This window comes from Neolamprologus brichardi, unplaced genomic scaffold (assembly GCF_056152115.1).
Source record: "Neolamprologus brichardi isolate AB-2024 unplaced genomic scaffold, ASM5615211v1 NODE_ptg000032l+_length_1147064_cov_1, whole genome shotgun sequence".
Classification (NCBI taxonomy): domain Eukaryota; kingdom Metazoa; phylum Chordata; class Actinopteri; order Cichliformes; family Cichlidae; genus Neolamprologus; species Neolamprologus brichardi.
The window spans coordinates 953958-975253 of record NW_028270039.1 but is presented as its reverse complement, the minus strand read 5'-3'; the positions used below and the strand labels follow the sequence as shown (position 1 = coordinate 975253).

Below are 21296 nucleotides of genomic sequence, written 5' to 3'. Positions count from 1 at the left end.
GTGGAGATTAGTGCGATTTGCCTGTAAGGCAGGTAAAGAGATGTGTCCTCACATGTTTGTGCTATACTCAACGCCCTCTGACAGCTGTAAATAAATACTGATTAGTGCGTCCCATAGCACAGGAACTATCTGCCGCTTTGGCCTTCAAGCCACACATTGAACTTGATGTTTACAGGGAGTCATGCTAATTTCACATGTAGCATCCACGTACAGCTTGTTACAAGCAGGTGTGGGACCTGACTGACCACAGGGCAACATAAACGTAAGACCATGTACACATGGTCCAGCTTCCTGCCCCCCTGCTAGGACACTTAACATGTTGGTGGAACTTGGAGAGTTTAGATTTCAAAGGGCACTGTTTGAGGCGCTGCAGTAATGCTCCAGTCTGTGGCTCCAACTTCGTCCCAAACTTTACACCAATCATCCATATTAAGCAGGTGGTTTTGATGGTATTGCTTGTTTATGTATTTGACCGTATTAGAAGGATCATTAGATCATACTGAGGTTGTAGAGGAAGTCTGCTACTCAATCCCGGCTCTTTGAGTCATCTTTCAAAGTATTCTTGGGTAAAATACTAAACCCCAATTTGTCCACAGTGTATCCATGTGAATGTGCATGTAGATGCTAAATAAATTGCTTAGACATAGATAAGCACTGTGTGAATGTGTGTGTGATTGGGTGAACGAGAAACATGCTTTAAGTGCTCAAACTGGGTATAAAGACAATAAGGACAGGAGGTAAGCATGCTATTTATCATTTAAAAACATGGTTAGTGTGCCACATGAAACACCTTTACAGTTATGCATTGCTTTTGTTTTTAAAGATAAGAGTTAAGCATATCTGACTTACTGCTGGGCCAGCTGGTCCTGGGGGTCCTGGAGGACCATAGATCTAAAGGCAGGGTATACACAGTTTTAAAAGTAGTGCTTATAAGGCACTGACAAGCAGAAAATGATAAAACTCTGTTTATAAACAATCCTTACCGATTCTAACCTTCCTCCATCTCCAGGTTCACCTTTTGGACCCTGTAACAATATGTGGGAACGACACAGGGATAAAGGGTTCGTCATATATTTCCATATTTTACAAAACTATTGCAGGGCATCTGTGATTTCATACACGTGTGCGATTTGATACAGCACTTGGAGCATTTCACTACCTCACAGCCATCTAACCAACCATCTCTTGCAGCTTGAGAGGCAACACTGCATAGCATCGTACACAGGAACCATTTTTTAGGGGAACATTTCAGTGTACTCTAAGGTCACTTAGTTATGCTTGGGGCCTGGTGCCTACTTTGTTTTACATTTTATGTCTTACTGTCAGACAGCTGTTGCATAACCCGAGTCTTATACAGCAAATCTCACCCAAGTAGTGAAGATCTACAAGGTTTCTAAGCATATTAAATTCATAAATATATAATACACCTAATTACTGCTGCAACAATTCATCGGCATAATCATAATGTCGTCGGCTATAAACATTTGTTGATGCACACTTTCATCATTGACAGGTCATATACTAACATCACGTAAATGTGTTTTTGTAACTGCAATAAGCTTCAGGGAGCGATGGGGGCAGTATCGCCTCTATCGTCTGCCAAGACTTCACTCAATACTAACAAAGAAGAACATGTTGTGAACGCAAAACATGAGGATGGAAGAAAAGGGAAACAGAAATTTTAAAATACGCAACAGCATTTCACAGAAAACTGCACAGAAGTGCATTCGGGCGAGGTTGAGATGGTTTGCTAAAGGTGGGCTGATCAATCCAAATATTTGTTCTGATATCAGATTGATACTAACGCTATAGGATAGAGACATTGTTTCTATCCTCCAAGTTCAGTAAATAGTTTTTAATAAATAAATATTTTTTGGAAATGAAAGATCTACTTCAAACATGCACAAATATTAAAAATATGTCCCAGCATTGACCAAACAATCTGTATTTTTCCCCCAATAAATTTGTTAGAAGAAATCGTAAAATAAGATGTCCTGATCCACCAAATATAGCAAATGCATCAGTTAATTTCTTGCACAGAACCCCAACACTCTCGGGGTCTCTTCCAAGTCTTTAATTAGATAAGAGTGTAGCGAGAAAGACCAAGACGTACCCTCTGGATGACAACGATGTGGAACAGTGATAATTCACAGACAGTTGTGTGGTTAACGGAGTCACTTACAGGTGATCCAGATGGACCCATGTCACCCTTGGTGCCTTTGGGTCCTGGAAAGCCCATGACACCTCCCTCTCCTCTGGGACCTTCAGGACCTGCTGGGCCCAGGAGACCAGGTTCTCCAGGCTTCCCTCGAGGTCCCTGAAAATAGAAGATCATAAGTTGCTCCACTTTATTAAATGTAAACAACAGAAATCTGCATGAATTAAATGTGTGTTATATCAAATCAGTGATGGTTAAGTGTAATTATCACCCACACTCTTGGATTTTAGGAACCTCATAAAATCAGACCTGAGTAATAACATAATATTACCTTCTCTCCATCCAGTCCTGGTGCACCTGGTAGACCAACTTCACCCTAAGGACAAACCAAGGTCGCATTACCAGCTAGGCAAACCAGACAATTGTCTTTGTTTACAATAGCTGCACATCTACACCAATGCCATTGTGACTGAAAAAGAAACCTCTTTTAACACAGCCTGTTTGTTTTAATGCAGACTCTCGCAACTCTATCTGCAAATCAACATTTTTAAGCGATACCAGAGTAGACATTCATGCTATTATGTCAAATGTCACATTGGGTTGGCTGCAGGTAGATCAGGTCATCTGCTGATTGGAAGTTTGGTGGTTCATTTCCAGTCTGCATGTCAAATATCCTTGGGCAGGACACTAACCTCAACTGGAGTATGGATGTGTGCGAATGTTAGCAGTTATGTAGAAACAGAATAGGAAAAAACTGCTTGTATGAGTGGGTGAATGAGGCACTGTCAGTGCTCAGGTAGAATAGGGAAGGGCTATATAAGAATGAGTCCATTTACATGTCACATGTCCTAATAACAATAGTCTAATCTGGAGGAGATGAAGGCATGAACAACATCTCCAAGTCACCTTCAGAGACAAAAGTCCTGAGTTTAGTGATATTTCTTAAGTGAAGAAAGAAACAACGGCTCGCAGACTTGATTTGGGCACCAAAAGTCAAAGATGAACCCAAGTGTCCGAGCAGCAGCTGAGGAAGACACCAAATGTTGTCTGATTTGGGCCTTAATGCTCTGTTGTCTGTATTAAGCTGCAGGAAATTGTTTGCCAATTGTTTGCCATCCAGCCATTAATTGTGTTAAGACAGTCCAATTTATCCAGTTCTTGGAAAAATGTTAAAAAGTTGTTACGATCTTTATCTGAAAAGACAAACAATGCTATCCTGTGTATCAAAGAAAACCCTAGCATCTCTTTTTCCTACTCTCACATTTTTTATCATTTTCTTTTTTATTAAAAGGAATTTTTTCCTTTCAATAACCCTTATGTGCCTCAAGTTTTCCGGCTTTCCACAGCTGCTCAGCTCTACAGCAACATCACCTAAAACTGAGGATAGATTCAGTGATCTGAGGAGGAGGTTTGAGAGATGCCACTTTGTCCGGTACAATCTGAAGGAAGCTGCACCCAGTTTTATACCATCAGTCTCAGATTATTAGGCAAGGCAAGGCAAGGCAAGGCAAGTTTATTTGTATAGCACAATTCAACAACAAGGTGATTCAAAGTGCTTTACAGAGACATTAGAAACAAAAACAAATAAAAAGCATGATTTAAAATTGATTAAAACAAGCAAACAAACTAACTAATTAACAAACAAACAAACAAACAAACAAACAAAACAGTATATAAAATCAAAACAGATAAAATCAGAACAGTAGATAAAATCAGTAGTTAAAATGAGTTTTGAGTGCGGATTTGGTGCTTTATTCAAATGCAGCTGAGAACAGGTGAGTCTTCAACCTGGATTTAAATAAACTGAGTGTTTCAGCTGATCGGAGGCTTTCTGGGAGTTTGTTCCAGATATAAGGAGCATAAAAGCTGAATGCGGCTTCTCCGTGTCTGGTTCTGACTCTGGGAACTGATAAAAGACCGGATCCAGATGACCTGAGGGATCTGGAAGGTTCATACTGGGTCAGGAGGTCACTGATGTATTTTGGTCCTAAACCATTCAGAGCTTTATAGACCAGCATCAGAACTTTAAAGTCTATCCTCTGACGGACAGGCAGCCAGTGTAAAGACCTCAGAGCTGGACTGATGTGGTCCACTTTTTTGGTCTTAGTGAGGACTCGAGCAGCAGAGTTCTGAATGAGCTGCAGTTGTCTGACTGATTTTTAGGTAGACCTGTAAAGATGCTGTTACAGTAATCAAGCCTACTAAAGATGAATGCATGGACTAGTTTTTCCAGGTCCTGTTGGGACATCAGATCTTTTATCCTTGATATATTCTTGAGGTGATAGTAAGCTGATTTTGTTATTGTCTTAATGTGTTTTTCTAAGTTTAGGTCTGCATCCATCACTACACCCAAATTTCTCGCCTGGTTTGTGGTTTTTAGGTGTATAGATTGAAGTTCTCTGGTGACCTGTAATCGTTTTTCTTTGGCGCCAAAGACTATTACCTCAGTTTTGTTTTTGTTTAGCTGGAGAAAATTGTGGCACAACCAGTCATTAATTTCCTCAATGCATTTACCAAGAGCCTGTACAGGGCCTCGGTCTCCTGGTGACATTGTGATATATATTTGTGTGTCATCTGCATAGCTATGGTAGTTTATTTTGTTGTTCTTTATAATCTGTGCCAGTGGGAGCATGTAAATGTTAAACAGAAGAGGTCCCAAGATGGAACCTTGGGGAACTCCACATGTGATACTTGTCTGCTCAGATGTGAAGTTACCTATTGATACAAAGTATTTCCTGTTTTCTAAGTATGTTTTGAACCAGTTTAGTACAGTTCCTGAAAGACCTGTCCAGTTCTCCAGTCGTTTGAGTAATATGTTGTGGTCAACTGTATCAAATGCTGCACTGAGATCCAGTAAAACTAAGACTGACATTTTTCCACTGTCTGTATTCAGACATATGTCATTAAACACTTTGGTCAGAGCAGTTTCAGTGCTGTGGTTCTGTCTAAAACCTGACTGGAAGGCATCATAGCAGTTATTCTGTTTTAAGAAGTAATTGAGCTGTTGAGAAACTGCTTTTTCAATGATCTTACTTAAAAATGGGAGATTTGAGATCGGCCTGTAGTTGTTCATTTGTGTCTTGTCAAGATTGTCCTTTTTTAGTATAGGTTTTATTACAGCCGTTTTTAGTGATTCTGGAAACACACCTGATAATAAAGAAAAATTGACGATCTGTAACAGGTCTGACTCTAAAGTCTTTGAGACCTTTTTGAAAAAACTTGTTGGCAGGACATCTAAACAGCAAGAGGAGGAGTTCAGCTGAGCTAAGATGTCCTCCAGGTCTTTGCTGTTAATCGGGTGAAACTGTTTCATGGTGTTTAAACAGTTTTTCGGTGGACACAGTACATATTCTGGATCTGCTGTTGATGTACCAATTGCTTTTCTAATCTTTTGGATTTTTTCTGTGAAGAATTTGGCAAAGTCATTGCAGGCCATGGTCGAATGAAGTTCAGCTGCCACTGACACAGGAGGGTTTGTTAGCCTGTCAACTGTAGAAAATAAGACCCGAGCATTATGACTGTTTTTGGTGATGATGTCAGAGAAGTAGGACCTCCTTGCACTCCTCAGTTGTAAATTATAATTGTGAAGTTTCTCTTTATAGATGTCATAATGAACCTGGAGGTTTGTTTTTCTCCATCTGCGCTCAGCTTTCCTACACTCTCTTTTTTCATTTTTCACTAGTGTGGAGTTTCTCCATGGAGACTTTTTCCTTCCAGAGATAACCTTCACCTTAATGGGAGCAATTGTATCCATTACATTTAACATTTTAGCATTGAAGCTATTGACGAGCTCATTGACTGAACCTCTGGACAGGTCAGGTGTTAATGGGAAGACCTGGTTAAATATCTCACTACTGTATTCAGTTATACACCGTTTTGTGATCACTGCTGTTGATATATTTGTGTGGGCTGAGATTTTACTTTCAAGGAAAACACAGTAATGATCAGACAGGCCCACATCAGACACAGTAACCTTTGAAATGCTCAGGCCCTTGGAGATCAGTAGGTCAAGAGTGTGTCCTCTATTATGTGTGGGCTCTGTTACATGCTGAGTCAGCCCAAAGTTGCCCAGAGTGTTACTCAGGTTTTTAGTCCCTTTATCCTGAGGGTTGTCCACATGGATGTTAAAATCCCCAGCAATAATTACACAGTCGAAATCAACACAGATCACAGACAGCAGTTCACTGAGATCATTAAAAAAGTCTGTGCAGTATTTGGGAGGCCTGTAAACATTAAGAAACACAACTTTGGATGGGGCCTTCAGCTGTAAAGCCACATATTCAAAAGACTGAAAACGTCCAGGAGATAGCTGCTTACATTGAAATGATTCATTAAATAAGACAGCAACCCCTCCTCCTCTCCTGCTCACCCTGGCCTCACTGATAAAACTGTAGTTAGGAGGGGTCGTCTCGATGAGAACAGCTCCACTGTTACTTTGGTCCAACCAAGTTTCAGTTAAAAACATAAAATCAAGGCTGTGCTCAGTGATTAAATCATTAATTAAAAATGTTTTCCCAGCTAAAGATCTAACATTTAATAAAGCCAACTTAAGTGTTTTAGAGGCATTACTTGTCCCCTCATGTTTGGGAGCAGTCTGTGGCACACAAGGTATGTTTACTATATTTAAAGATCTTTTAGAGTGCAGCTCTCTGTGTTTTGACCAGGCCACATGTCTCCTTCTGTCACCTAAAAGTACAGAAATTTTAAAACCTTCTAGTAAACAGGGTCCCAGCTTCTCCTGGGAAAAGTCACCACTGCCATAATCCTCGCAGCCCGGACCCTCCACACATCAGACATCAGACTGCGGAGACAGGGCATGAAGGTGGTAAGGAGGAACTAAGGGGGGCGAGGCTGGGCAATGTGACTTCGATTGCTCTGTTGAGGGTGGGGCTCGATGGCGAACCTTTGGCTGCTCTGGTGGGGGGTTTATGGGGGACAAAAAGGGATTGGGACGGGGGGTAGATCTGAGCCCAGCATTGACCCGCTCCATCATCTCCTCAGTGAATTTCAGGTGTGGGGAGGAGGGAGAAAGGGAGGGGGAGGAGGGTGATGGCTGACTGGGGAAGATTGTGGTCCCTGGTCCTGGTCGTTGGTGTTGTTAAGAGAGTTGGAGGCAAATAGGGACCCCTCTTCTTGCCTCTGATGTCTCTCCTTTCTGAGGCTCTTCCCGGGTGGGGGCAGATGGAGCTCCTCCTCAAGGTTTCTGCTGGGCTTTGTCTGTTCTTGGAGTACTGTTTGTTCCTCTTTATGAGATAACTCCTCGTTTATCTCAGCCTTGGCACCAAGCACAGATGGATGACGTATGGAATAAAACAAGTTGGAGGTGAACAGTTTCACCCCTGACTTGTTAAAATTAAATCCATTTGCTTTAAACAGATGCCTGCGTTCCCAAAAAATATTAAAGTTGTTGATAAAATGCACTGAGTGGTCAGTACATGCTGATATGAGCCATTTATTCAGTGCAAACAACCTGCTGAATCTCTCGTCTCCTCCTCTGACGGGCGGTACAGGTCCACTGATGAATACAGCTGCATTCAGAGAGTTTACAGTATTTAATAATCCAGTAAAGTCCCGCTTCAGAACCTCCGACTGTTGTTTGGACACATCGTTTGACCCTGTATGCAGAACAATGTTTGTCACAGTTGGATATTCATCTGCAATCTGAAGAATTCTCTCCTTCAGGTTGTTGACCATATCCATAGGAAAGCAGAGGACTTTAGTGTTCTTACCGCACATTCTTTGTACATCCTTTACGGCAGAGTCACCCACAATCAGAGTTTCAGGCCTAGCCTTTAGCTTTCCCTGTGGCCTTTTACTTTTCAGTAGATTTTCAGACCTTACTTCGCTACTTTTAGATGGATGGTTGTCCGATATAGATCCAGGGTCCTTTGATAGTGGAGCAAATCTGTTCTGCAGTTTCACATTCAGTTGTTTTGGAGGTTTGTTGTTAACCTTCCTATTCACGGTTGTCCAGTCCTGTTTCCTCTCGTATACAGGGGTAGAAGAGCTTCTCTGTCTCGTAGGAAGTGAAGGCCAGTCGGTTTCAGAGATTTCAGCTCGCTGTGCTCTGGCTGTGATACATCCTCCCCCTTCCAGGAGACATGATTTATGTCTTGGTATTGCACCAAGACAGTCCAAGGGGGGATTATCGCTTGAGGATTTATAATAGTGCACAAAGTCTACTTTCTTGGTCATGTTATCTGTGCTCCTTAGCTGTGTACTAGCTTGCTCATTGCCATTGTTTTGAATCAAAGGCAAGGTTGTTTCATTTCCACACAGTCCATTTACCTCCACGTTTACTTCTAAGCGATGAATTTTTGCCTCCAGTGCTGCAATCTTCTGCAGGAGGCTGTGGTAGTCATCTGTGGAGAGGGAAGGCATCTTGTTGCTAGTTAGCCTAGCGGTTAGCACCTTTCCAGGCTATTGAGGCTGTTCGGTGCCCAGACGCTGTAATCAGGCTTCAGCTGTGTCTAGGCCACAGACACACGGAGCGCTGAGGATAAGGTAACTGTAAAAATGTTGCTGTTTCTGTTAAGAACACTTTAGTCCTAATGATCTATAAGTGTCCAGAAGCTATCGCAGGTAGGCTCATATGGAAAAAAGGGAAAAATCAGCATAAAAATCAATAAAAATCAATAAAAGAAGCAAAGCATTTAAAGAGCAAAGAGATGAAGCGTCCGCACTCACAAAAGGGGGAGGAGGAGAGCAAACAATTATACAGATTCTTCCACCACAGAGTAATAAGTTGTGAGTGCTATGCATGAACAGAGGGCAGCGTGTCAAGGCTAGAAGATCAAATAAAAGACATTTATGGTCACTAATAAAAATGTCTTCTCACACAGTAACACAATAATGTAGCACATTAATAAATTGTCATTGCCAATGTCAAATTTACTACACAAGATTTTTAGTTATCACCTGATGGACAAGCAGAGAAAAATAATTTATCGCCAAACCCAGCCTGTGTAGACCACAGAACAAACAAACTGAAACCATAGGGGAGTGTGAAATATGCACATTACCATATATTCATTGTGAATGATGACAAAAGTATGCATGTTTAGTTATACAGCATGCAAGCATCATCTGGCATTGTGTTATTCTCAAATACTCTCCTACCTTGGCTCCAGGGATCCCAGGTGTCCCTGGAGGTCCAGGTAATCCAGGAGGGCCCTATGAGGATGAGAGATTCAGTCATGAGATATGTTTGCATTTTGTGCAATACAATCGTGAAAATACTCACCATCAGGGGGATGTTGCGGATATCCTGTGAAGAAATATTAAATGTTACTAATGCTTTAATGTTTTACTTTCTTTGTAGCTGAGAAAGTGAAACTCATATGAAGCGACATACGTTTTCATACTGGATTTCAGCCCTTCCTGGCTCCCCAGTCGGGCCTGGCAGACCCTAGAAGGTGCAGACGTGCCATTTGTCAACTCAGTGGACACATCTTAATAAACTTTTATTTCATCCAGAACTTACCCTTGGGCCAGCTGGGCCTTGAAGACCTGCTTCCCCCTATAAGACACAAGACTTTGGTTAGGCATAAATATTCTATAGGATTCATATTTTTCTGAATAATTTCAAAATTAATTTCTAATGCTCTTATCCTACTCTTTCTCCCTTTGTCACCCTGTAATAAAAATATTCTAATATTATGCAGTAACTTCACAGAGTTAGAGTTACTTAAGCATTTTTAAGTAATAATTGCATTGCTGTTTCATGGCATTGTATTTCACTCACTCTGGGTCCTCTTAGTCCTGGCAGTCCTGGTGAACCAGGCTCTCCTTTCATTCCCAGGGCTCCAGTGTTCAGCTCTCCTTTCTCTCCCTGTCATGCATATAGAACAAGTCTTAACCAATGGCATACACTGTTATATCCAATTTTATCTCCATGACAATCAAGAATAGTCAGTCCACTGAAGAATACTGTTCCAGAGCAAATAAATAGATAGTAAGCTGGTACGTGGACCTGGGGGACATTGTTGTCTAACAGTTCTGTCTTCTAACAGTTAAACATTTACTGTTTCATGAATTGAACAAATAGCAATATGAAGGTTGATAGAAATGATTGGTAGAATTAGCCAGCTTCATAAAAACAGTCATTAAGACTACACATCAAAGAGGGAGCAAAATCCAGCAGCACAGAAAGACAAAAACAAATCATCATACAGAATAATTTTAGTTTCACAGACATCCAGGTATTACAACAATAACAAGGTACAACCAGACAAGAACATTATTCTTTTTAAGTTCTAGATCCCTGCTCGTCAGGTACATCAGGGGTACTAGAGATGCCAGTAAAAGAAAAGCACGTCACTGATTGGATATGTAATAACGGCTATGCCCACTCCACAAAAATGACTTTAAGTTTGCACAGGAACACTAGAAAGCCCTGGTTCAGCCCACCTGCAGGAGATATAAAGGCAAAAGAAATAAAAAGTAGAAAAACTCCACTTTCTTGTCCAGAATAAAAACATGCAGCCATCTTGGAACGGATATATTCACTGACACACTGAAACGGGTGAGTTACTAACAAGCTATGATGACAGAAACATGACAAAACCACCACAAATAAACAAAACCACTATGAACCACAAAGAGTGAAAACAATGATAGTGGCCGCCTCGTGGTAGATTCTAGGTGATGTTCAGACGGGGGTGTCACGGGGATTCAAACTCATCTGAGAGTTTTAGTGCACCTACGGTTTGAATTTAAAAATCCTGCGCTGCCTCGTTCTCGAGGTATCATGTTAACAAAACTGTGAGTGTCTGTGAGTGTTCATCACAACGTATCCTTGGTAACGAGGATGAGACATGACAAGGGCGCACCCCAGGGGCCAGGAGGAGGTAGAGAAAGACGTAGGAGACCTGGGCCATCTACAGCTCCCCAAAGTACTCAAGACCCAAGGCCACATATCTATAAGAACTGTTTGCACCCCAGAAGAAGAATGAAGGCCCCCAACTGAGCCCTCACAGCCAAAAGACCAGAGCCCCAGAGAATCAGAGGCAAGGGGCAGCCCGACCTGCCAGAGGCTGACCATGTCAGCGCGACCCGAGATTGGTGCCCAAGAACCCCCTGATAACCAGCAGAGCTCCCTCCCCATGACAAAGAGGCCCAAGTCACCTTGGACCACAACCCCCAAGGAAGCAGGCTGATAACCACGGTCAGCTTTTTACCCAGCAGGGTCGGCCTGATGAAAATGTTAAAAAACATGAAAATGTAGATAAAGTTGAGCAGCTCTGAGTGGGGCTGGTAAGTGAAGTGAAGGGGGTTCAGGTGTGGTCTGACCAGAGGATGGAACTGATCGAGGTCGTCTTCCAAGGTCTTCACGATGAGAAATGTCAGCACCACAGATCTGCAATCCTCAGGCCTGGGAGGGGGCATCATTGATGCAGACTTGCCTGAGTGGAGTCTCCTCGTTTGTCTCTGAACCTGGTCATGAATGAAAGGGATGGTGGGGAGGGGTGTGAGGGGAGGGAGCATTAACTGCAGCGTCGACTCTGTTGAAGATTAAATTCGTTGGTCCTCACCGCCCTCTGCTGGTGGATGAATCCAGTGATGGTCTAATGGGATTTAGGATTCACACACATCTTCATGGCAGTGATCCATCTTCCTAAAGAAAGACGTAGCGTGTTCCAGTGGTCCAGCTCTCGCTTTAGACTTAATAGCATATGTTCATAATAAGCCTTATAAGTTATCTTACCCATATAGATTTAGGGAGGGGTGGCCATCTGTCGCAACTGGTTACCTCTTAAGTAAGCTCCTTAAGTAAGCTCCTTAAGTAAGCTTCTTAAGTAAGCTTCTTAAGTAAGCTGCAGATGATGCAAAGATGACATGATCGTCTTCTGAGAGAAATAGAAAATTAAATGTCTGCTTAGACTCTACTTTTATAGATTGTGTTCTCAGGATGATCATGTTCAGTGGCCCATGATCTGAGATAACTAGACCTCCATAATCGCATTCACATGATCACATGTATTAGAATTTATCAACGCATTAATATGCTTAATGGAGAAGAAAGAGTATGCTCTTAAAGCTGGGTTATGAACATGCCACACATCAGCCACCTTACTTTCAATCAATCAATCAATCAATCAATAAATAACATAGCTTGGGTGGACTTTGACAGGGATGCCCTCCCACGAGCACTGAAAGGTGAGAGCACACAGTTTACATCGCTGTGAATTATAAGAATATGGGCCGACGTATTTTGTAAATGAGAAGTTCATTAATAGTGCAGGATTGTCCTCGTTAGGTGCAAAGAAGCATCGTTTTCCAGCCACAATCACATATCACCCAGTTGAATCAGCCTTTATAAACTGCTGCCCCTCTTGATCTTGACTCAAAGTTGGACTGAAACACTTCAGCTGTGCAGATATGAGTCTTCTGCAGAAAATGCACTGCCTGTGTTTAGCTGTTTTAAAGATCTAATAACTAAAATTTCATAGACTAATTGCTGCTGTAATGGAGGTTGTGCTCTCCGAGTGCTTCTTGTTCTTACAGTGATATGACATGGACCTTCAGCACCTCCAGACTGGTCAAAAAAGCCCAACAAAGATCGCTCTGCCTGAGAAAGTACAGTGAGCAGAGTTCCCCTAGAAATGGCTGCTGGACTTTTACAGGACAACCATTCAGTTGGGATGTGGTGGTTCAAAACACAACTTGAGATGATCCCAAAGTGTCCCATTAGTAACTCAAAGGTTTGTCCAATGTTCACAAAGGTAGCATTTTAACACTCACTGTGACCTACTGTGTGTGTAGATATATGTGCACTGACAAAGTTTCCATCACAAAAACAAAGTACACAAACAGATAAGACCTATCGGCAGCTCTTACACTGACAGAGACAGTAATCAGCCAGTGATGACACTGCAGTATTGCTGTCATTGTGTTTGTGTTGCAGCCCAGTGTCCTGACAGTCAAGAAGCACAAGGAGACACACCTACTGCCAGAGTTTCCATAACCGCTTACAAATCCATGTGTGCACCAACGAGTGAAAGTATCTGCTTCAACACCCATTCAACGTGTCACAAAGACACAGAAACAAGAACAACGCCACTGAAAAGTTTCATCTGAAAAATATTCTAACAGCATATGTGCATCTCCAAAAGTTGATTGTGTTCATCTGGACGCAGCGTTTTGTGGGAGAAACGTTTCGTCATCATCAGGTGACGTCTTCAGTCTCAGCTGACTGCAGGTTTCCCCCAATCTTATGAACATATAAACATTGCATAATGAAAGTATATGTGCAGTCACCATGTCATACTGAATACATACATACCTCGTATTCTAGCAACTTTTAAATGTCTTTTCAATTAGATTTGCACAGTTTACTTTACTGTTCTAGCCACCTCTAGTCCGTTTCTATCCTTTGCAAGTCCTTCCTGCTGCGAATCATGAGCAGATGAACCGTCAACAATGTGTAAAGTTCAACTAAGCAACTAAAATGTCTTCATAAAGTCAGACATTGGATTGGAACAGAATGACTTGTGTGAAATAATGTCTATCTCCCTCCTGCTTATTCTTATCTTATTCTTCATCATTTCCTCATTTGCAGTGAAGGAAATTGAAGTGCCACTGTGGGCACACACGTCGCCTGGTCATGAAATCCAGGATCTTACTGCTATTGTATTAAAAAAACTGGGAGCAGAACAGACGATTTTAATAAGAGCTGCTTTCAGAAACACCACCTATGTTAGTATGTTGAACAATGACTGATGCCGGTGTTGGATGCGTCTGTTCCCTGTGTGTCATTAGACCTGAGCTTCCTGCTGGGAGTTTCAGGAGTTTCTCTGAGATTATAGGACCAATTTCCCCTACGTTCATAGATTATTCTTCCTTGTGCAGCTATTTCTGGGCACTGAAGGTTCAGCCTGTGAAATCACTTTCTCTTTATTAAAGAGTAAAAGCCTTCACAGATTGCTGCTCCCTGTGGATACTAAATGCTATACAAGTTTAACCTTCCTGCTGCCACCGTCTGTCTGAGGCCCCTAATGGAGAAAACATACCCTGCCATCCTAATGTGGCCAGTACAGAGATGTGCTATGAGCCCAGGTCTGCTGGGACTGCTGCAGTGCTGACAGAGGAAGCAGAGTCCACCATGTAGAAAAACAAGACAATAAATGTCTTCATATTTAATTATTCTTTGGTAAAGCCTCTAAGACATGACGAGCATCTAAGACATGAGTCCATCCAGGTAAGTTTCAGTTTCCTGTGTTCAGAGACAGCAGAAGGATTTGAAGCCTGTTTCTCCTGATTCATACATTTAAAGCATGTCCTATCACCCAGACTCCAGCAGCGACATCTTGGCATGAATAAATAATCCTTAAAATGCCACACACACAAGCTCCCTGCTCTCATTCTTTCACCTCCCCACACAGTGCAGGGAAACATTAGCTCAAGCAGACGGTCCACTTCATCCAAGGGGAAACAGACGGCAGGGAGACGGGGAGCTGACAGAAGGAGAGCTACAGCCTCCTCTTGTTAGCTGCTTAAACTATAGAACTGAATTAAATCCTCTCGTGGAATTAAGGCCAGAAACTATGAAGAGAAGTCTGTGTCGGGCTCTTCAGCTTTGAACTCAGCTTTGCTTTACTAAAGTTAGTAGTTCAGAAAAACAAAAGGTACCTTATTTTACTTCCTCTTACCTTATTTCCTTGGTCTCCTCCAACTCCCTGTGAAGCAGATAACAATGCTGTAAATGTAACAATAATTATACTCTCCACTAGATGGCGCACACGATATTTTGTAGTCCTAATGTTTCATGTCAGTGAGCTGATGGGCTCACGGCAGAAAGCAGATGAGATGGAACATTTACAATAATCTGCACAGAAGGAGAAGCAGCTTATTTTCACAAGTGAAAGCTGAACGTTTGAGCTCTTGGGCAAAATAACATCTTATAGATTTATACTGTGAATTTGTTGCTGTAACTGTTCATATCCAGATGGCAGAGACATTAAAATCTGCAACTGTTTATTCAATTATACAGTTTGGACAAAGACACAAACTAATAATAATATTGTCTTTGTATGTCCTGTCCACATCAGAGCAATCAGAATCATTGTGTGAAGGACAGTCTGGAGGATTTATTTTCCCATGTAAACCAGTACAGCTTTACTGCTCCACTTGATTGACATATTTTATTTGACCTTTATTATTATTATTAATATTTATTATTTTTTCTTTTTTTTTTCATTTTGAGTTATTACACTGAGAACGTCTGGACCGGAGGACAGGAAAGAGACAGAGAAAAGAAAGAGAGTTAACAGAAGGAGAGAGAAAAGACCAGCAAGGAAAACCACAGCATCCACAACCGTAAATAATAAACAGTATAAATAAATCAATAGTAATATTGTCACCAGTGATAGGGTTTAAAGGCACTTGTCATCAGGAGAATAGATCTCTTGGAGAAAGCTACTGTGTCCTGCAAACTGTCCTCAAACCTGAGAGGATGATCTTAAAAGCTTAGAGTGTGTTGGAGAGTTTCTCCTGATGCTTCGGGTCAAACATAAAGCAGAAGAAAGGTAAATACCTTTGGGCCTGCAGGGCCAACATCACCTCGATCCCCCTGTGGAGACAAACAGACACACATACAAACACCAAAATAATAACACTAATAAACACTGAAAGCACAGTAACAGCCAACAGATGATCAAAGTGAGAAGTGGTGTCTCGAAACCTATTAAAACTGAGCCCTGTTTCTTTATTTAAAAGTAAAAATATAAGAGTTCATTATGGACATAAAAATAAATAAAATACTAAAATAAAAATAAATAAAATACTAAAATAAAATAAATAAAATACTAAAATAAAAATAAATAAAATACTAAAATAAATAAAATACTAAAATAAAAATAAATAAAATACTAAAATAAATAAAATACTAAAATAAAAATAAATAAAATACTAAAATACTAAAATAAATAAAATACTAAAATAAAAATAAATAAAATACTAAAATAAAATAAATAAAATACTAAAATACTAAAATAAATAAAATACTAAAATAAAAATAAATAAAATACTAAAATACTAAAATAAATAAAATACTAAAATAAAAATAAATAAAACACTAAAATAAAATAAATAAAATACTACTTCCTTAATCTTTCTGCTTTGATCGTACGCTCAAAGCTACACGATACATACGTCCATCATTAGTAAATAAGTGGTCATTTCTTTCTGTTCATAAGGAAAAATCTGTCTACTGGAATATGCATTTCACAGCAGCATAGTTAAAATAATACTTTTTAAATGTAAAACACAGCAGGGAGCTCACCTTTTGTCCTGGCACACCTGGCTCACCCTGAAGACATAAAACAATAAGTATATATGTATACAGCATCTACACATTCAGCTGTGATTTACAGCAGTAAGCACATCTCTGCGTCACATCTGAGCTCACAGTTCACATTCCTGCTTTCAAACCATCCATAACAATTAATGCATGACGTGGAGCGTTTGCATCAGTGAAAACTCCCTGACTTGTCATGTGGCCTGTTTGACTCCTACAACTCTAAATCCATCACGGCTGCAGTGATGCTGGTTTTATTTTGCACTTTGTATCAGAATGAATGTTTTTTTCACCTTTAGTCCGGGCAAGAGCTGCATAAAGAAGGAAGAAGAACGTTAATGTTGCATGAATTAATAATGTGAAGGCTCTAGAAAAGCATGACACAACACTAATGCTTACCCTTGGGTCTTTTCCAGGTTTGCCTGGCTCCCCAGGTTTACCCTGTGTGACACAAAACGTTGTTTTACAAAGACTATACGAGCCATGTCATAATCTTGTGAACAATGACATTATGCCCCTCCCATAGTGAGAGCATAACAGTAAATACATTCATATAAACCTTTATACTAGTGAGTCTCTTAAATCTAGTCTGAGATGGAAAAGTCTGTTAAATTTAAATTTGACACCGTGGTGCGTGACACCAGAGGATATATAAAGAGGTAAACTCAGAGTAAGACTCACCGGTGGGCCGTTGGCCCCATCCGATCCCGCTGTTCCTGGTGGGCCGGGTGGCCCCGGAGGTCCTGCAGGCCCCTGTACTCCAGGCTCGCCCTGCTAAGAGAGTTTGAGTTAAAACCTGTCATTCTACAGTGAGCCACACCAGCCATGTCCAAACAACCTCACACCACACTGCAATCAATTCAATAAAGGGTGGGGAGCAAGTGCTGTGGTGCTGGAGAGAGCAAGGTAAGCTAAGGAGCAGGGCGAGCAGTTATTATGCTGGAGAACAATGACTTTTTTCAATTAATACCCAGTTTCTACATGCTTGACCTGTGACCCTCAGCTGACAGGCAAGCATGTGGTCAATAGATGCTCCAAAAGTGACCAAAGAATCATTTAGCAATAACACGATCACACAGGTTTCTCGACTGCTGTCCACAGTTAGCAGTGTGGATCAAGAAGACAGTGAATAGAAAGAGTGCCTTTCTTATTCAATGATGTGAATGCCTCCCTGTCAAGTATCCAAAAGCTCTGAAAACCAATCACATGATTGAGGCTGGTGTAAAACCTTCAAGAACACCATTTTACTTCTGACTCTAGAGATCATCATACAGAGACATTTAATTAACCATCTTATCTTAATTCAATGCTACACAAGCTATACAACACAATATTTGCACCATTGTTGTCCAGCTTTATGCACACCTTCATATATATACATATATACACACACACACATGGATGGCAGCAGAGAGAAGCTGTGGGAAGGAAGAGTTGGATGGCAAGCAGGGGACATACACAATTGTACCTTGAGGCGTTTTAATATTAGAGGGCTTATTGAGGGCATGTTGCGCACGGTGATGGGCAACATCTGCTGGGGGGAAGTCACAAAGCACAGGTGGCCAGCGATGCAAAAAGGTCACAGGGCAAAGGTCACCAGGAGGCCAAAGAAAGGAAAAAGGGTAGAAGAGGAGAAAGACGGATAGAGGGGGAGGGATGTAGAGGGAAAAGAAATGAGGGTGAAAGGAAATGGGAAGTCAAATTAGAAAAAAGGAAATAAGGCTGAAAGGAAATCTAAAGAGGCCCCAGTAAAGCAAACTATAGGCCTGAAGCTGCAAAGGGGATGGTCCATGCTCTGATATGCTCTAAATTATATGCTGATTTTGTTTTGCTTCTCAGATGCCAGCAGAGAGCCTTTCTGTTTACTGTGTAGGATTTGTTGTGGATCAGCATCCCCATTAACTGTTGCTCAGGCCCGTAGGTTGCAGCGGAGCAGAGGAAGGAGCCTGTCTTGCCACAAAGAGAGTACAGCAGTAGAGTTACAGTACATATTCAGACTTACTGTGGCCAACTGTCCAACACAGGGCTGTACAATACGTCGCTTCTGTTGAGATGACCAGTGCGATCAGATAAAAGGTCAGTACAAGTAAACCTGTGATGAGAGCTTTGTTTCCCCAAGTGCATGAAACGTGCCTACTTTTTACAAAGCGTACATATTTCCACAAACTTTATGATGCCACTAAAACAAAAGCACCTTTATCAATAAAGTAAACCCACAATAATTCCTGACCAGTCTTCTCTGTCACGTATCCAATGTTACATTTGATTGACTTCAGTCAGACGATGCCTGTTTTGTTATGTAACCAATCAATATTCAGAAGATCACTATGAAGTTCTATGGAAATACATACAGCAGATTATATTAATTATAATTATAATTGAGGGAAGAGTAAAAGTAGGCAAGTCTGCTGCTTTGTCTGCAACCATTGCAGTGATCCACCACAACTGAGAACAGCTTTACATATAAGTCACCTGCTGCTAATATTACGAATGGATCAGATAAAAATGGTCTTTCCTGTGGGCTTTATTTGTCTTTATGTTGAGATGCATAAAAAGTATCAGAAATGCAAAACTAAAGGACACTGAAAAACAATGAACATGCTGACAAGTGGAAATTTAAGGTTCTTACGTGGACAAAATAAAGCTTGACTGAATGTGTGACTGTGGCTTGTAGCAAAGAGTACTTTTTAAAAAAAGCATCGAGTAAATACTCAGTAAAGGTTTTGTGTCACCAAAAGGAAATTAAGCTGATCCTGATTAATGAGTCTTTATTCTTTTCTCTGGGTGGAAAGGTTGACGAGTGCCTCTGTTCGTGGGCACTGGCTCTCTTTGTGGCATGACCTCGCAGCACCCAGTGAGGGTTATCAAACAGGGTGTTCAGAGACACCCACAAACCTTCAACAGAGTATGACTTGATCGTAATGCAGCCAGGGTTTTCAGAGGAAGATCCTGCACAAAGAGGCCCTACACACCATGGAGATTGTCATTTTAGGCAACAAACCATTTCATTATCAAATTACACAGAAATACATACAGAACTGAGGTCAACATTCGCCTAGCTTACATAATCGAATCTTTAGTATCGGAACAGCTGAGACGCATTTTCTCTAAACACCGAGTCTCTGTGGCTTTTAAACCCCAAAACACGCTGCGCCACAAACTGGTCCACCCCAAGGATCGGGTCCCCGACACAAACAGAGTAACATAGTGTACGCTGGTAAGTGCAGGAGGATTGGCAGGATTTATACATCGAGGAAACCAAACAACCTCTGGGCACAACATAGAAGAGCCACCTCGTCAGGCCAGGACTCTGCAGTCTTTACACCTATAGGCCAGTGGACACTCTTTCAATGATGACGATGTAACATCCTGGACAGGGAGGAACGCTGGTTTGGAGTCAAGGAGGCCATTTACGTGAGAAGGGAAAGACCACCTCTGAGGTTACATCTGTCACCATCTTACAAAGCTGTGACTGCAGCCATTCCCCAACTCTGAATGGTAGTTGTTCAATAAACAACTAGAACCAGATAATTCTCAGAGAAAACTTGCATCAGTCCCTTCATCCAACTTCAAATTACTCAAATGCCAAAGGCCCTTTGAGGCGATGGTAGTGGTGGATGTTAATTATGAGGTTGTGCAAACTGACAAAGGCAGCTCAACCTGACCCTCCTGAAAGCATAGAGGTAGGCAGAGCTTGACTCTCTGCTGAGGCAGGTGAATAACTGAAAAGGCAGTGGCGTATTAGAGCCATCTTCACCTGTAAATATTGGAAACAAAGTGTTTGACAAGACATCGTTGCCTGTCTATTATTACTAAGACTAAATTAACATCTGAACTCCACAAACAGCAATTCAATTCAATTTACACCGTAGGAATGCCCCTCCAGACTGCTGCAGGGGTTTCTACACTTAAAGACTAACTAAAAATAGGCGAATTTATCAGACAAATCTCCATTACATAGCAGACTCTTTTTCCTGGCAATCATACACATCTGTCTCTATAGCATGCTGCTGGTAGGGACCCTGTTTCCCCTCAGCTACCCGAACTGCAGCTCCACATGTGCTACCTATCATTCATCTATTTCTGTCATCGTTAACGACTCTATTACTGAATCTTAAAAAAGAACATAATAATAACAGAAAAAACCTGAACAAAAAATATATTTTTGTTTCAAACACACTCAATATGTTAAACTTTGACTTCTTCTGAAAGAGAACCAGCAAAGAATTAGCACAAATGTTTCCTTACCCGATGTGTGTAATCGCCACAGATACCCTTGAATAAACGAAAAAAGTAGAATTAGAAAGAGATCGTTGGAGGTTCAGAGAAATGAAACTGATCTGAATGGCATAAAGAGCCATAACCCTAGCCCTTTCACACGGTGAGTGTAGTTTAGTCTATAGAAACTGTGTTGAGTTCTGTAGCTCAAGAAGAGCTTTCCCAAATTTGATAGCATACACCTTGATGGTGTCATAACGTTGCCCTCTGAGGCTGACACACTGCTTACATTACTGCTACCACACACTGCAGAGAGATGCTAGTTAAAGCTGATAAGCACTGTGCTATCTTGCCCTGATTCTAAACAACATGATGAAAGCCATAAGCAGACATCTTTCAAATGTGGACTCCAGAAATCAATGGCCCATCTTTTATATACAATCTATGCTTCTGATGCTTTAATTAAATGGTGTGAGTATTTCTTCTTTAATCAAATAAAGGGCAGTACACTCACCAGCCATAATGAAAGAAAAAGATGAAGAATAAAAAGCTCACCTTCTCCCCTTTAGGTCCAGGTTCCCCCTGAACACAAGTAAAGAAGAGAGGAGTTAGTTACAAAGGTAG

General features: G+C 41.1%; 1 protein-coding gene and 1 pseudogene across 1 annotated transcript in view; both read right to left on the bottom strand.

Moving 5' to 3' along the window:
- The window catches only part of col13a1 (collagen, type XIII, alpha 1), a 71856-nt gene that overhangs the window by 26330 nt on the left and 24230 nt on the right, over positions 1 to 21296 (bottom strand). Inside the window, exons 9-26 of the mRNA XM_087836962.1 lie at positions 21228 to 21254; positions 20703 to 20729; positions 17923 to 17985; positions 17136 to 17225; positions 16854 to 16895; positions 16748 to 16765; positions 16440 to 16466; positions 15693 to 15728; positions 14809 to 14835; positions 9903 to 9989; positions 9642 to 9677; positions 9513 to 9566; positions 9402 to 9425; positions 9278 to 9331; positions 2490 to 2534; positions 2183 to 2317; positions 984 to 1025; positions 850 to 891 (exon numbers count right to left, since the gene is read on the bottom strand). Of these exons, the coding sequence (XP_087693088.1) occupies positions 850 to 891; positions 984 to 1025; positions 2183 to 2317; positions 2490 to 2534; positions 9278 to 9331; positions 9402 to 9425; positions 9513 to 9566; positions 9642 to 9677; positions 9903 to 9989; positions 14809 to 14835; positions 15693 to 15728; positions 16440 to 16466; positions 16748 to 16765; positions 16854 to 16895; positions 17136 to 17225; positions 17923 to 17985; positions 20703 to 20729; positions 21228 to 21254 (876 nt within the window). The remainder of the gene's footprint in view (positions 1 to 849; positions 892 to 983; positions 1026 to 2182; positions 2318 to 2489; positions 2535 to 9277; positions 9332 to 9401; positions 9426 to 9512; positions 9567 to 9641; positions 9678 to 9902; positions 9990 to 14808; positions 14836 to 15692; positions 15729 to 16439; positions 16467 to 16747; positions 16766 to 16853; positions 16896 to 17135; positions 17226 to 17922; positions 17986 to 20702; positions 20730 to 21227; positions 21255 to 21296) is intronic.
- Positions 6235 to 8721, bottom strand: LOC148095938 (uncharacterized; annotated as a pseudogene).